Source organism: Onychostruthus taczanowskii, unplaced genomic scaffold (assembly GCF_017590055.1).
Source record: "Onychostruthus taczanowskii isolate IOZ18803 unplaced genomic scaffold, ASM1759005v1 scaffold150, whole genome shotgun sequence".
Taxonomy (NCBI): domain Eukaryota; kingdom Metazoa; phylum Chordata; class Aves; order Passeriformes; family Passeridae; genus Onychostruthus; species Onychostruthus taczanowskii.
Genome location: NW_024498686.1, coordinates 503,348 through 516,207, shown reverse-complemented (window position 1 = coordinate 516,207; position 12,860 = coordinate 503,348). Strand labels below are relative to the sequence as shown.

At 40.4% G+C, this 12,860-nt stretch overlaps 1 protein-coding gene across 5 annotated transcripts in view; it reads left to right on the top strand.

Annotated features, from left to right (window-relative positions):
- Positions 1-12,860, top strand: part of SEC24D (SEC24 homolog D, COPII coat complex component) — a 95,834-nt gene that overhangs the window by 57,734 nt on the left and 25,240 nt on the right. For all 5 annotated transcript variants that reach the window (XM_041398921.1, XM_041398923.1, XM_041398922.1 and 2 more), the window contains 5 exons: positions 967-1,115; positions 2,447-2,719; positions 3,473-3,594; positions 6,295-6,406; positions 7,730-7,857. In XM_041398921.1, the coding sequence (XP_041254855.1) occupies positions 967-1,115; positions 2,447-2,719; positions 3,473-3,594; positions 6,295-6,406; positions 7,730-7,857 (784 nt within the window). The remainder of the gene's footprint in view (positions 1-966; positions 1,116-2,446; positions 2,720-3,472; positions 3,595-6,294; positions 6,407-7,729; positions 7,858-12,860) is intronic.

The following is a 12,860-nucleotide window of genomic DNA, read 5'->3' as shown; positions in this document are numbered from 1 at the left end:
GGACCCAAAAAGACTGGTGATCAGTTGTTCAAGATGATGTACTTATGCATAGGGAGAAGTGGTGGTTGTCCTGAAGATGGAAAACAAGGTGAATAGAGTCAGGTTGACATGACCTTGCAAAATACTGATTCTCTTCCGTAGCTTCCCATCATTGCCCTGACAGCTGCACATCTCCTGTTCTTCATCTGGTCTTGTTTTTTTTTCCAAAATTGCTCAGAGCTGCTGTTCTAGGCCAGGAAGTATCTAGACAAAAATTTCAAGAAAAATGATTTTTACTTCTCTCGAAATAGCTGGGCTTATCCTCAGTTTTACAAGGGGTCACAGGAAAATCTGTGTTGAATGTCTGTGGGGCATTGCCTGGGATCTTATTTTACCAGAGTGAAATAGTCTGGTAGAAAATGCCCTTGTAAGCCATGTGTGTATTACTGCTTTCTTTGGTTATTTTTCTTGCATTCACGTTTTCCATACCTGATAATCATGAAGTTTTTCTGTACCCGCATCTTTTTTTTCCTCTACTACAGAGAACTCCTCAAGCATTCCTCACTTCTTTTTCTTCTCTTCACAGATTTTTCTCCTAATCTTCACCCATCCCTGGTAGGGAGTCTTTCTTTATAAGTTTGGAAAGGCCATGGAGTGCTGTGATATGTTCAGAAGCTTGTGTTTCTTAATCTTCAGGCTTACAGTTATTACTGCTCTCACTTTGCCATGTCATATACTCACTCTGCTTCATTTCTAACAAGTGTGCAAACAAACATGGACTGTCTGTTTTTATTAAACAAGTGTGCAGTCTCTCTGTGCTTTGTCTATTTTAATACAAGTGTACATTTTCTGAGCAGAATGTGGGCATACTCCATTAGGGTTTTGTCCTAATTGTTTCAGCACCATCTTGAGGAGGTATGAGATCTTTGAGAGTTATGATTGTTTGATGTAATTTTTTTGCTTAACTGCACTGTTTTTTTCCTTTAGGTTTCAAGGCCCTTCACCTCCAAGTAACACAGGACCTTCCTATCCTCCCTACAGTCATCAGTCCCAAGCAGCCTTCCCAAATACTGCACCTGCTTCCTCAACAGCACAACTTGCTGACCAGCTCAACAGCATGCAGATAAATAGCTATGGTAATTGGGTTTATCTGATTGACTTCTTCTCAGTTAAAGCATTAACACTGTGATAATTAAAAACTTACTGAACTTCTGTATAAACAGAAAAGGAGACCTTTGATCACCATCATTGGCTTCAGTTAGAATTTTTTTATCTCATCCAGTTCCTTAAATGAGTAGTATTGGGTTAATTCTGAATTGATGTTTGACAAACCTTCTGTAAAGTTCAGATGTCCCATCAGTCGTTTCTCAAAATACTTAGTGAACATGTCAGTAACAGACAAGGCATGAACAATAATATACAGACAGGGTTTAATTTTTCTCAACTTCTTACGGTTTCTCTAGTTACAAAACTATTTTCTTGTCTAAACATTTTTGAGTTTTAATCTGAATTTATCTGCGTTTATTTTGATGTTGTACCATCTCAAACCTAGGCCATGAAGATGTGATCATGTGATGCTTCCATGTAAATTACTTCCAACCACGTATGCTGATGTATATTTAAATTATGCAAAATATATTATATAAACAATTTTAAAACAATTATGTAAAATACAGTGTTCTTATGTTATGTACTGGGAGGCATGTATTTTGCATGTAAAGATTTTTTTCAGTTAACAGATATGACAGAAGATGTATTTCAGTGTTTGTATATGAACACATTGTTTCTTTTGCTTCAAACCTAATATTGGTTATTCTTCTAGCTCACTTTAAAATTTTGTCTTTGGAGGAAAATCTGATTTAAAAATGTAGGTTTCGTAAAGTAATAAGTGTTTACAGATTGTAAGTCTCAAAAAACCTCTCTTTCCAGAGTCTTCTTAATTCTAATTGGAATCTGGATCTTATAAACAGCAAACAATTCCTTGCCAGTGTGTACAAAATAATTCCCACATGTTTCATCTTTTAGTATCAACTGGGTTTATTTTCCATCAAACCTGTAATGGTGAAATACAAATAGCAGACTAACAAAAACATGCCACGTAAGAGAGATGGATTATTGAGCAAAAAGAATGTTGTTTCACATTCTGAAATGAAGTAGTATTTTGAAAGTTGAGTGATCTGTGTGTGTTCTAGTGAAGAACTGTCCAACTCTGGCTTCTCTCAGTATCTACCCCAGGTGCAGGGTTTTATTGCAAATAGAGCCAAAAGAAATAAAATTACTGAATCAGCTGAGGCCTAAACCATGATTTGTCATGTGATCAGACACAGAGTCCCATAAGGCAGCGCTGTCAGTATGTGTCCAATATTGCCTGTATGTTATGGAAATGTATTGAGCAGAACCAGAGCACCTGTGACACAGGTTTGGGAGGTTATCATTTCTGACTCACCTGACATCATCTCTCACTCAGGTCCTGGCACTGCTCCGAGCTCCGGCGTGTCTCCCGGGCATCCGGCGGCTTTCCAGGGCCCGCGACTCCTGCCCCCGACCCAGCAGCAGATGGGTTTGCCACCTGCACCACAGCTGCCTCCTCCACCAGCAAGCAGCGTTAATGGCCTTTGTGCTCAGCCAGCATTGCCTCCTATGGCCAGGCAGGGTGGAATCCCTGGACCTGTCCCTCCAAATCCTAACTTGCAACACCTGCCGGGACAGCCTCCAGGGCCTGGATATCATCCTCAGCAAGGTAGGGAAGGATGTTTGTTATGTGGTTGAAAACAAAGCGTGCAGGCACAATCACTGGTGGAACTGTGTCCATTCCTGGCTGAATCTTCAGCTGACTGGGAAAAATGAGATATGAGTTCCCTTTGTCTAGAAGGGAGGGATGTGCATTGTTAGTCAGTGTGCTTGAGACAGGCTCTGCTTTTGCTCACAGGTTTAGCACTCTGTTGAGATTGTAACAAGAAAAGGGAGATTAATTTGGATCAGAAACGGAATTAGTGGTTAGTAATTGGTGAAAGCACACCACACTGCAGGAAGGGGTTTTTCTTACACTCTGTACAGGTATGGGCTGCTTTCTGTCTTGTAGTACTGTCATAAGCAGCTTTCAAAAATGCTTTGCTATAGCAATAATGGATTGTAACTCAATAGAAAAAGCCAGCTAATGATCTCAGTTTGCATTGACTGATGTTAGTGAAGATTCTCAGTGAGGTAATGGCCTGGTGTGAGTAGCTGTGATAATCTCTAACTGTCCTACTTGACATAAACCTGAAAACTTCGGAGCCAAAGTTGTCGCATCTGGTGGTGGTCTTACTTTTTGAAAACACAAACTAAAACCAAACTGAGCCACAGAAATGTATTTCTTTTAGTTGCTGAAAACAGAGGGGAAGGAGGAGTTGCACTTAGATGAGTAAGAATTGATTGCATGGCAGAAGTTGATGCTGAGCATCGATAATGGAACTTAAATACTTCAAATTAATTGTCATTTATAACTCTGCAGCAAACTATGGTCCTCAGATGGCAGCATCTCAACTGTCCTATCCTGGTGCTTTTCCTGGCAGTCCGGCACAGCTCTCAGGCCCACCGCAGAAGAAGCTTGATCCTGACTCTATTCCAAGCCCAGTAAGTAACATGGTTCTAATTTTTTATAAATGTAACTTCCTGCTCATTTAAGATAAAGGAATGACAAATGCTAACATTGTGTTCATTTTAGCTGGTGGGGTTTTTCATAACATACTTTGGCAACTTACATGTGCCTTACATGGCTCGGTTCTCAACATACCTTCTAGTTCTTGCAGTTTCTAATGAATGCAGTTTTGTACTCTGTGCTGTCAGTTTTGGATCAATTAGTGTTTGAAATTAGTTTTGAGTACTGAAGAGGCTTTATAACTTTATCTAACATAGGACACTCATACATGAGTGTGTCCCAAATAGTTTGTAGGAAATACTTCACTAGGAATTCTCAACAGGATTATTAATGAGACAGTGACTAGTCCTGAAGAACTACTTGTGTTCGCTGTAGCTTGCCACCTTTCCTTTTCACTCTGAAAAGTTTGAAGGCTTGAACTTGGTAACAGATACCAGGAGTAGGATTTGTACACGATATCGGTACATGAGCTCGGGAAGTGCAGTCCTGGCAACGCTGAGAAGTCACATGCTCAGAAGCCACTTCACCTTTTGATTTCAAGAGTTTCTCAGGCAACGAGAATTATTTGCCTGAGCCATCCTTCCAGTTGCTGCAGCCTTGTGACGATTTCAGTAGCCTGGAATATACCTGATGCTTAAGCTTCATGCAGGCTAAAGAGGCTCAGCTGTTGAACTCCACTGGTGGGACAGTGTCTCTTCTTAGGATGGTGCTAGAAAAACAAGATTATGGTTGCACCCATCTTTCTGAAATAGTCTCTAATTGGTATGCAAAGAAAGGGCTGGTCAGGCACAGGCAGCATTTAACTTCTTTATTGGAAACAGCTGATGGAAATAGAAAGCAATAGTGTGCTAAACTCATGGAGAAAATGTTCTGGTGCCCACACTTAGAGTGGTTCTGGCAATCACCTGGACAGGTCAAAAGGTCCTCAGAGAGTCAGAATTCCTGAAGCAGCTTCAACCTCGCACTTGCTACTTTAGAAAAATATTTTCACCACTGCACAGCAGGCTAGTCTGGATAAAGGAATCTTACACTTCTTGCTGAGGCAGGTTTGCTGTACAGGAGGAACATTTTTTGCAAAAGCCTCACACTGTCTAGTATGAAACTGTCTTGCTTCTTTAAATTGGGGTATTCGTTTGTCCTTTTAGAAAAGATTTCTTTTACCCAGTGATGAATTTGATGCAAACCCCCCCCTTCCCCCCCTGCCCCATAACTTTGGAAAAATACTTGTTGATAATCCCTTAGGGGTTAATGTAACAACTGCAATTGCCTCGTTAAAGGCAATTTTTAACTGAAAAGCATTGTGTAAAAACCCCTGAATCAAGTGTCTGTATAAATAACAAATGCCCTTAAGTCAATCATTCCTAGTGTTTCAGTGCAGTGCTTTTTACAGTAGAGGGATAAAATGATCTTGTCTAATTTTAAAAAAAAGGGCAGGGAGGGAAGGAGGTCTGGCATGAAAACATGGGCTGATGTCTTGTTTCAATTATGCACACAGTATAAACAGCCTTGACTGCAACAGCCATGTTAAAATAGGTTAAAAGGTTTGTTTAAGCCTTACAGAGAGGATCAGAGCGAATGTTTAAAAGAAACATGATCTGGGTCAACGTCTGTAAAGGACAAAAAGCTAATTCAGAATGAGGAATAAGTATGACCATGTGTATTTCTGTTGTTATATTTACATTATATAATTATAGTAGTGTTGCCAGATAAATTTACTTCTTATCTGTAGCCATTGTTGATTTATATTTCTCTTATATATGTTAGAGGCTGATATGTACCCTGACAACATCTATGAAAACTCTCATCTGGACTTTGTCAACAATTATTTCCAAGAGCAATGATATATTTAGGTCAGTTAGCTGCAGAATACCGTGGTGCATTGATCCTTTGCAGAGCTTAGTCTCAGAGTGGTTTGCTTTCTTCAGCCAGTGGACCTTTTTAGAGCAAAACCTTTTTCCTTCTAATGCAAGACCTAGCTTATAAGTATACAAGCCAAGGAGGCAGGGAAAATTAATCAAGCAGAAGATGTAACAAACTCTCTGAGGAATGTCTTGTATATTTAAATTGCAGTACAGAAAACTTGATAAAAAAAAATTATAGGCCCCAGACTATTTTCAGTGTGTTAGGAAATACCTCTTGGACATTGATCAGTAGACTCCATGCACCTAATTTAGTTTTTCTTCTCTCTTTGCTTTCCAACAGAGGCTTCTGAAGTTCCCTAGCTATTATTAGAAGTTCCTGTGCAGTGTAAAGACACAATTCCATGAGGTACCAGCAGCAGTGGCAAAGCCAGTTTGAGGAATTCCCTGTTTCATTCCTCTTGCCTCCCACAGCTGTTTGGGCACTCTAAACCAGGTTTCTGAGGAGAGAGGAGGAATGATGGTATCAGTGATTGGATTTCTGGTGTGGAACAAAATACAACTTTATATAACTTTGGTTATATCCTGAGAAGTGTCAGCCTTAAGGGATCGTGCACAAGTAACAGTGAGCAGCCTATGGGAAAGGAATTTGGGCAGCAAAGTCAGCTGCATGAATATGTCATGACATTATATTGTAAATTGTTATAAATTAGGCTTCAACCAGAGTCTTATTTAGTGTAGGTCTTAGCCTGTTCATGAGTGTGGCTGAATGCATGACTTGCCTTCCTCACACTGTTCTTGCTTCTTGTTCATCAGATTCAAGTGATTGAGAATGATAAGGCTGCCAGGGGAGGGCAAGTCTATGCCACAAACACAAGAGGACAGGTTCCTCCCCTTGTCACCACCAACTGCGTGATCCAGGACCAAGGTAACTGTCCTTGTTACTGCTTTGGGAGTCTTTCCAGGGGAAATCTAATATAATTAGATAAAACAAAGGCTAAATTCTCGAATTTCTCATCTGAAAGTGATGGTCTTTGCTCTAAATTGTACATGAAATTGCAAACTTCCTTTGAACAGAAAAAAAGGGGGGAGGAGGGAAGTGGGAATTGAGTTCTTACACCTTCTCTTAACACTTTGTTTTCCCTTCCTGGCCTTTCAAAGACTATGAACAGTTGAGACAACTTTCCTTTTTAACTTAAAATTTTTGAAGGTGTTAGATTTCAAGTTGAAAATCCTTTCTGGATTATTCTGAAAATTTGAAAGGTGGCCACTAGAAGAAGCAGTAAGACTAGACTAGCACCGTTACCTTTTAAGATAGGAATTTCTGTTAAAGTGGTAGAGGCAGTGTGCAAGCTGTCTAGTTGATGTATGCTGGCCAAAGCAAAAATTTATCTGCCTTTGCTTCTGCCTGGAGCCTGGCGTTACAGTCTTCCACATGCTGCTCTTGACAGCAGGCTCAGTATTTTAATACAGGTTGAACTGATGGTGTTATTCAGCCCAGCAGTAATTTATCAATGCTGAGATAAACTGTATAAAACGTACACACACACCAAGATTTTCTGGCATTATCTAAGAATGGGATAAATCCGTTCTGATGATCCAAGAAATTCCTTTCAAGAAACTGAGCAGAGCTGCAGTTTGATGGTTACAAAGGGAGCATCAGGAAGCTGATTCCTGAACTCCTTTCAGTGCTCTTGCCTGCCACACACAGCAGTTTCTTTTTGAGGGGCCTGTGCGGAGTGTCCTCTTGGAAGTGTGGTGGTGGTGACTTTGCACCCTGTATTTTGCCATGTGGGTGAGCATGGTGATGTTAAGACAGACACAGTGTTTTCTGAATCAGAGGTAGCTCATGAGAGCAGTCTTAACAGCAGATATCAGTCTGCCCTCATTCCTTTATGTAGTGTTGGCATGTCCACTGGGATATCACCCATATTTTCTTCTAAGAGCCTACATATAGGATGTTTCCAAGTAATCCCTACTGAGATTCTTCTTGCAAGTAATTGTTGGCTTATTCTTGTCATGTTTAAATCTCTGCTTTAAACTCAGGAAGAAAATATTTAACCAGAGGAAGGGGCAGTGGGCTGGAAAACCAAGAGGAAAGATGGGTAGAAGCCTGCATGGCAGGAAAAGCAAGCATGTGTTTAACGTAGCACATGCACTTGTTGCTTTGTGTTGTTCTGATTTTCCTGCTCTGTGCTGGGGTGGGCAGGCTCCTCCTGCCAGCCTTTCACTGCTCTGTGGTGTTTTTCAGGGCACGCCAGCCCGCGGTACATCCGCTGTACCACCTACTGCTTCCCGGTGACCTCGGACATGGCCAAGCAGGCCCGCATCCCCCTGGCGGCCGTCATCCAGCCCTTCGCTGCTGTCCCGCCAAACGAGGTAGGGAGTACTGGGGGTCGGTCCTCGGGCTTCTGTCTCCAAACTTGTGCAGCCTTCTTTGTCTGTGACTGGGTTGGTGGGGCGGGTGTTTTGGCTCACACTATGAATTGACACGACCATAAAGAGGTGGCATAAGACTGAGGTGTGCTTGGGTCATGGTGTAACTTCAAAGGACAAAAGTTTTCATTTGGAAAAGCTACAGGAGTTATGACTCCCCTGGATTCCTGGTGTTTCCCCAACTGCTTCTAGTTCATGCCAGTTTTGTCAATTGATTACTCTGCTGGAACTCTGTAGTTTTAGGCAAAGATATTAAAAGAGGAGGACCACAAACTGTATGAAGTTAATTTTAAGATGCGGAGAGTTAGATTGGAAGAAACACATTTTTCCATTGAGGTCTTTACAAAGTAATTTAATTTCACAACAGACTAAAAAGATAATTGGGTTTTATACTTGGATGAACTGAGTCACAGAAAGAAGACAAATGTAACCAGCCATTTTTAGCACTCATTTAAAGGCACTAACCTTTTTTCACATAACCATCTCTTATGACCCTCCATATTCAAAATGTATCCCTCGTTCTTCTGCAGATTTTTTCTGCAGTATTCTCTAGTCTTAAAACAATTATCCAGGTTTCCTGTCACTCCCAGAGGATTCTGTCAGTGGCAGGGATAAATCCATTTTTCTACTGCAGCATTTAACTACATCATCTGTGGTGTTATCTTGCTCGGTCTTCATTTGCTGCGTCCTCCATTGCTTCTAAATTCTTCAGCTTCTAAATTCTGCGAGGTCTGCAGAATGCATTTCCTTTTCATGTCTTACATTGATTTACTCCAGAGTGCTGTGTCATGGGGGAAAAAGCAGGGATTTCATCAAAGTTGTAGTATGTGATTGTGTCTTCAAAAACTCCTCATAAACTGCCTGCACAGGAAAGCCTAATTAAAATTGCTAAGACATTCGGTGCTTGGTTTTGCAGTCTGATTTTTTCTTTAACTTTGTTTTATTGCTTATAAATTCTTGGTAGGGTTTTTTTTTCAAATATATGTTGGAAAAAAGCAGATGTTGCTCTTTATCAGGATGGATGATATCCAATCCAGCAGACCTCTGCAGTTTGAATTGAAAGTCTTATTTCAGCAGGGTAGATTGTAGTTATCTTCTCTGTGGTCCACAGGGAAATAGGATGTATTACTGATGGCTCTGCAGATACAAAGTCTCACAATTTGTCTGCTAGACAGCAACTTCGGATTTCATTCCAGTTCTTGAGGGAAATGTGCACGCTTGGCTTGTTGCCCCTGCCCTACATTTTCTCTTAGATGAAACTCCTGCTGTTGCTTCTCCACCCGTTCACTTTATAAGCCAACCTTTGCTCTTTACCACCCTTGATCCCAGTTTCTGTGCCCAGGTGGCACTTACAAAATCCATTTTCATGTTGGCTTTTCATTTGTGCATCTTGCACTCAGAGTGTGCCTCTAGTCCTTTGTTTCCCACACATGGCTTCCTTGTCGCCTGCATTGTGTTTGGGCAGGGTGATCAATGAGTTGCTAAAATGTAAATCTCTTCTGCGTACATCAGTTTGCAGTATATCCAAACATTTGTCCTCAGCCAAGTTCAGGGGGGTTTTCCTGAGGCTGGCAAGAAGATGTGCTCGGTGACCCACCCATTGTGAAGTGTTAGTGCTCTCAAGCTGTTGGAAAGGTCAGTGGAGCTCATTAATCTGTAAGGAGCAGTGTGTTTTTCCCTGGTTTCTCCTTTGGAGGAGCCTGAAAAATGTCTCTCAAAATTGGCAAAAGCCCAGTGTGGAAAATTCTAGTCAGAACAATTATAGCTTGGTAAAATTGTAAGAACTAAGGAGATAGTGTTGGAGTGGGAAGAACTGGGCAGTCTTAGCTGAGGCAGTTTTTCCATGGCTTGCATGTGCCCTTTGTCTTCACTGCTGCTGCCAAAATAAGATCTTACTCTTAAGATATCCTAATAAAAATGGTCTTCCATATGGGATTTATAACTACTTTAATTTTGAAAAGCTGCTTAATTTGAAAGAACTGGGCTTTTTATAGAGGTAAAATACATTCAGGGGTTTATTCCTGTTTCTGAACTTCCTAGTATGGTGTGTTCTGCCTGATACTGGTGACTGCAAGGCAGAGGAAGTTCTTTGTTTCAGAATATTCACCCTATTTTAGAGATAGTGCCTTTTAACAGTGTCTACAGGTGATGCTCATCATGTGCTCTTGAGTTACAAAGTGAAAATATGTCTTAATGTCTTTATTTCTTGATACACAACATGTTTTACACAATAACTGCAGCAAAAATTTAGTTAAGAAAGATGAGAAATAGCCAAGTCTTCTGGCAGTAACAGAATTAGGTATGTGTATGAAAGAGAGAGCCCAGTTGTACAGATCTTACTCTCTTTCTTAATTGAGCACTGTCACCGTTTGGGTGGATGACTTGTAAACGTAATGGATTTTGTTTTTAGAAAATAAACTGTCAGTTGCCTTCATGGAGACAGTAACTCAACTGGAAATTGAGTTCTGGGGATTTGCTTCCTTTGACTAACGATACAAGGGGAGATGGAGATAAAAGATCCTGGGAGCTTTCAGCTAAAATGTTTAGATCTGGTGACGTGACTGTATTCTCACACTTTCAGTTGGAAGGTTTTCCAAAGGGGAGAAGGTAATTTGGGATTTCAGAAAGTCTGTAAGACAGATTTAAGTTCATTAGTCAATGTGAATTCTTTTTGACTGGGTGGAATGTCTGCACAGCGGGACTGGTATTCTGCCTCCAAAAGTGAAGTGGGAATATTAACATGCAAAGTGCATTTTTTTAAAATTTATTTTAGTTAAGATCTGATAAAAAATTACCAGGAGAAAATAATTGTCAAAAACTTGAACAGGGTTGTCTTTTGGAGGGTTGTACACCAGATATCTGCATTTCTGGTAAAGAATAGGATATAAGTTATCTCTGTAGGAGAAAATAAGAGCAGAAAGTGAAATCATAATGTTGGTATACAAGGATGGTAAATGAAAGGATGTTATGCATGTCTTTGAATAAGTGTAATGTGTTTCAAGTGATCCCCCAGACAAACAGGATTTGCCCCTGCGGTGAGAAAGAAAAAACGTAACCTGGTAGAGCTACACAATGTAACCTGGTAAAGCTTTCAACACAATGAAAATGTTGTAGAGAAGCCATAATTAAAATTGAGACAGGAACTGGTCATGCTGAGGAAAAGGTCACAAATGTGGCTTTACTTCAGAAATGTGAAACTACACATGAGAGCGAATTTAAGGCATAAGTGAAGACCACTGGGCAAAGATGGTTGTGGGGTTGTGTTTGATACCTCAAGAATAGGTGAGGTAGCAGCACTTGGCATGCAGCCTCAGAAGGGCAAGTGAAAGGGATTTATTCAGAAAAGCCCTCAAGCTGAAAGTTAGTGGGGGAAAATCCATGGAGGGCACAGGTTCTTTTAGAGGTTCTACAAAAAACCTGCAGCCAATCTAGAAGATCATGAACTAGTGAACATTGCCTGTGCACTATTTATCGCTGGAAACAAAGGCTGTTAAAACATTCATGCCTTCCCTCCTCTGCCAATGTCTTAAAAGCACTACAGAGTTCACAGTCTTATCTTTCCAAGTCCATATTTATCATTTCTCAAAAATAACAGTTCGTTTTCACTCTCCTGATTTGGATGATCTCTGGAAAGTATTTGTTTGTTATAGATTGAGAGTACAGTATCATTGTTTGACAGAACTTATTTTTAGTCCACCAGTGCTTTAGCAACCGTCTACAAAAATAAACTAGCTCTCACAGTTATCATCCTAGACCAAGCCCTGCATGAATTTGTTTTGGAGATGGATGAATGTTTCCAGAGCCTGAATAAACCATGTGATCTTGATTTAGCATTAATACTACTTGCTATCAAAAGTTAGTTAAAAGAGTATTTCATGTTGTAAAATCCAATATAAACAATTCATAATACTTATCTCTAGCTTTAGATATTTGCCTTCTTTGCTCCTTAGTAGTTTTGTGCCATTGTTCTCTGCCATGTTCTTTCCTATTTATTTAAATTTATTGGCTTTTAGAAATATTTATTTGTGGGAATCTAATATTTCACTTCCATTTTCTCCTCAGTTAATTAATTAGTTAAGAGAATGGAATTGCTTCTCGGAAATCCTGGTTCATGAGCTAAAAGCCACTTTACCTTTTCAGAGTAGTGAAATTTGATGCGGCCCACTGCAGCGAAGCTGTTTGCAAAGCCACAGTTTTTACAGGGATAATACTGTGGGTTCCTAGATGGAGTTGTAAGGTTGGCAGCAGCTAAAAATCGAGTGGGGGCATAATTTAGAATGTGATCCAATGTTATCAGTGTAGTTTTTGGTTTTGGGAAGTCCTTATGCTCTTCCAATCCACTTTGGACTCCATGGGACTCAGGTTCTGTTGTCCCTGATTTCACAGCTGGTGAGCAGGGTGGGCAGGCTGTGGCTGTAGTTTGAAGCCCAGGTTTGCATAGACACACAGATTCATTAGCAGCTGTGTGCTTGTGCAGAACTTTGATTTGAGGAGAGTGAGGAATACTTAGTCTGCAAGATGAAATGATTCCAACTAAACATCCTGCTGAAGGCTCCTTTCTATTAGGAATGTGTTAATAGGCTGGCTCTGAAGAGCAGAGGTGCTTGCTGATAACACCTACACACTGTAAAAAGCCATCATTTGGATTTTACCCTTTGATTTCTGTCTTTTATTTGATTACTTATTCATAGGAGGCTGTTACTGCATAGAGCATGGGAGCTTGGCTCATTTAAGAGCTTTTAACGAGGGATTCTGTTGAAATGTTCTTCCTTCAAAAGGGTTACGTTATATCAACCAGGTCATGCTTATCTGCATGGTGGCTGGCTTGACAGAAATGAGGACATCTCTCTGTCATGACACCCCTCCACGAGAGCAGAGTTAGACAGTAAAATTATGCATAATGCTAGTGAAGATGATGGTTCTGAGGAAATTGTTTGAAGAAAAGA